Source organism: Apium graveolens, chromosome 7, assembly GCF_009905375.1.
Source record: "Apium graveolens cultivar Ventura chromosome 7, ASM990537v1, whole genome shotgun sequence".
NCBI lineage: Eukaryota > Viridiplantae > Streptophyta > Magnoliopsida > Apiales > Apiaceae > Apium > Apium graveolens.
This window is the reverse complement of record NC_133653.1, coordinates 199,904,603-199,907,834: the sequence shown is the minus strand read 5'-3', so window position 1 is coordinate 199,907,834 and position 3,232 is coordinate 199,904,603. Positions and strand designations below refer to the sequence as shown.

General features: G+C 38.6%; 1 protein-coding gene across 1 annotated transcript; it reads left to right on the top strand.

Moving 5' to 3' along the window:
- The first annotated feature begins 1,514 nt into the window (after positions 1-1,514).
- On the top strand, positions 1,515-2,087 carry LOC141674338 (uncharacterized). The gene has a single exon (XM_074481067.1). It carries the CDS (start codon positions 1,515-1,517, stop codon positions 2,085-2,087), a length of 573 nt encoding a protein of 190 aa, XP_074337168.1.
- The last annotated feature ends 1,145 nt before the right edge of the window (positions 2,088-3,232 follow it).

Genomic DNA, 3,232 nt, shown 5'->3' with positions numbered 1-3,232 from the left:
TGGAGACCTGTGAAAGGAGTGTTCATGGAGGAGACAATCATTCCCAACATCTTTTTGTTCAAGTTTTTCCATGAAATGGATATGCAGAGGGTATTAGATGATGGCCCATGGACGTTTAATAATCAAGCTCTATTAGTCAAAAGAATGGAGGTGGGAGAATAATTATCTGATATTAAGTTACAGGAACTGTACATGTGGATTCAAGTCTATGATTTACCAGTTGGGTTCAATTCGGAGTCCATCCTAAAGTCCATAGGAAATTATGTTGGGAAGTTCTTACAGTCAGATCCAAAAAACTTTCATGGGATATGGAAACAATTCTTATGTATCAAGGTGGCTATTAATGTTCATAAGCCATTAAAAAATCAAATGCGTATTAAGAAGCCAAGAGGAGATTGGATGTGGATAAAATTCAAATACGAGCGTCTTCCATCCTTCTGTTTTTACTGTGGATTGATAGGCCATTCTGAAAAGTTCTGTGAAATCCTTTTTGATGATAAAGGTAAGGTTGGGGATAGGAAATACGATGCATCTCTAAGAGCACCAATGAAGAACCAAGTTGTTGCAAGGGAGAATCAATGGATTCGAAATGCTGATGGAGGGAAACTGTTAGCGAAGAAGACGAAGGTAAACGAAGACGATAGAATGACAGGCGTGACAGGTGGTAAGATCCATGATTACAGGGATATGCAGCGTAATATGGGTGATAAGGAGGGAGAAGTTGTTGGAAATTGCAGTATGAAACAAGATAATGCATATCCAAACAAAGGAGTATATCAGGGGATGGTCCAATATCAAAATCAGGAAGCTGGTAAAAAGAGCGCTAATTTTGTTTATTCAAATTCAAACGCTCTATCAATCAGGGAAGATATAGTAGAGACCGAAATTGAAGGGATCACAGTTGTTGACAATAACAAAAAAAGAAAGACTGGATATGGGCCGAATGCAGATACGGAGGGGAATATAGATAAAGAAATACAAGTGGGCCAAGAGGAAGATGCAAGGGAATTTATGGACCAAGACTCCAACATAATTTTAAGGATTAGTAATGATCCAAAAAATGTGCAAAAGGCGGGCTTCGGTGCAGAGGTCTGCCTATCACAATGAGTACTTTTAGCTGGAATTGCCGTAGGCTTGGGACCCCATGGGCCTTACAATTCCTTTAGGAGTCTGTACTCCAGAAGAAACCCAATTTTGTTTTTCTTTGTGAAATTCTCTGCAATAAGAATAAAGTTGATAGAGTTGGAGACATGTTAGGTTTTGAGGGTGCTATAGCTGTTGATTCTCAAGGACACAGTGGGGGTCTTGCTTTTCTTTGGAGAAATAAGGAGAAGGTTACTTTACTGTCTTTAAGTAAAAATAATATTGATGTTATGATCGACATGAAGGGTGTTCAAAAGTATCGTTTAACAGGAGTTTATGGCGAGCCGGATCGAACAAAAAGGATGGAAACTTGGGCCCTTATAAGAAGTCTGAATAATCAAAGTGCAGTGCCTTAGTGCTTGATAGGCGATATGAATAACGTTCTGAATGAGGAGGATAAAAAGGGTGGGCGTCCGTATCCGATATGGTTAATCAGATGCTTCCAATCAGTGTTAGATGATTGTGATTTGAATGACATGGAATTACAAGGATACAGATACACATGGGAAAGAGGCCACGGGAAAGATCAATGGATTGAAGTTAAGTTGGATAGAGCTTTAGCTTCAAGTAGTTTTTTACAGGTTTTTATAGAGGCCAAGTTATCAAATTTGGAAGTTTCAACCTCAGATCATAGCCCTTTATTACTTAAACCGGTCAGCATTCCTATGATGACTACAGGCAGGCGCTTTAAATTTGAGAATGCATGGTTACGGGATCCAATGTGTGGTGAAATTGTGAAGGATGTTTGGAGTTCGAATTCTGGAAAAACTCTGAAGGAGAAGATAGTAATATGTTCAGAGTTGTTAATGAAGTGGGGTAAAGAAATTACGGGAAGCTTTAGAACAAGAATAAATGAGTGTAAACGAATCATGAAATCAGTGAAGGCAAAAAGAGACGCAAAATTCGATCAGATTATATCAAGAGGAGTCCAAGAAGTTGACTAAGATTTATAGCCAGCAAGAAATTTTCTGGAGACAACGTTCTAAGCAGCTTTGGTTAAGAGAAGGTGATCAAAACAGCAAGTTCTTTCATACTTCAGCTAAAGTTCGTAGGAAGAAAAATCAGATAACAAAGCTGCAAGATAGTAATGGAAAGGAGGTGGATTGGGACTCAGGTTTGCAGGAGGTCATGGAAGGTTATTTCAGTGATCTTTTTAGAGCTTCTCAGACAGAGTGGGAAGAGGTCATCAGTTGTGTCAGTGAGAGGATTTTGAGTTCAGAAAATCAGCATTTAACAGGTCCAGTGGAAGCGAATGAAGTTAAGAAAGCACTGTTTATTATGCATCCAGACAAATCTCCAGGGCCCGATGGTATGAGCCCTGGCTTCTACCAAAAGTACTGGAAAATTATAGGTGCAGACTTAGTTGAGTTGGTGACGCAGTTCTTTACAACTGGAAAGTTTGAGCAGAGCATCCCAGATGCCATTATCATTTTAATTCCTAAGAAGCAAGTGCCTGTTAATATGACTGATCTCAGACCGATTTCATTGTGTAATGTATGTTATAAAGTAGCTTCTAAAGTGCTTGCTAATCGTCTTAAGACAGTGCTAAATCAGATCATATCGTGTAATCAAAGCGCTTTTATTCCAGGGCAATTTATTACAGATAATACAATGATTGCTCATGAAGTTATGCACTTTATGAAGCGAAAAACAAAAGGAAAGATGGGTTCAATGGCTCTTAAGTTGGACATGAGTAAGGCGTATGATCGTGTTGAATGGGGATTTTTAAGAGCAATGTTGTCTAAATTGGGGTTTTCAACAGTTTTGGTGAATCTGCTAATGGAAAGTGTAACATCGGCTAGATATCAAATTAGTCATGGAGGGAAAGAATTTGGCAGAATTATTCTAGAGAGGGGCATTCGTCAGGGTGATCCACTATCTTCATATTTGTTTCTTGTCTGTATGGAAGGGCTTACAGTTGTGCTTGATGATTTCAAAAGAAGAAGGCTGATCACTGGTATCAAAATAGCAAGAGGTGCTCCTATTATTTCTTCTATGTTTTTTGCTGATGACACTTACATCTTCTATAAAGCAAAATGCGATGAAGCTGTTCAGATTAATAATTTGCTTGCAATTTTTTAGAAGGCTT

Excerpts from the sequence above, each read along its gene's own strand:
- LOC141674338 (XM_074481067.1), top strand. The coding sequence starts at position 1,515 with ATGAATAACGTTCTGAATGAGGAGGATAAAAAGGGTGGGCGTCCGTAT.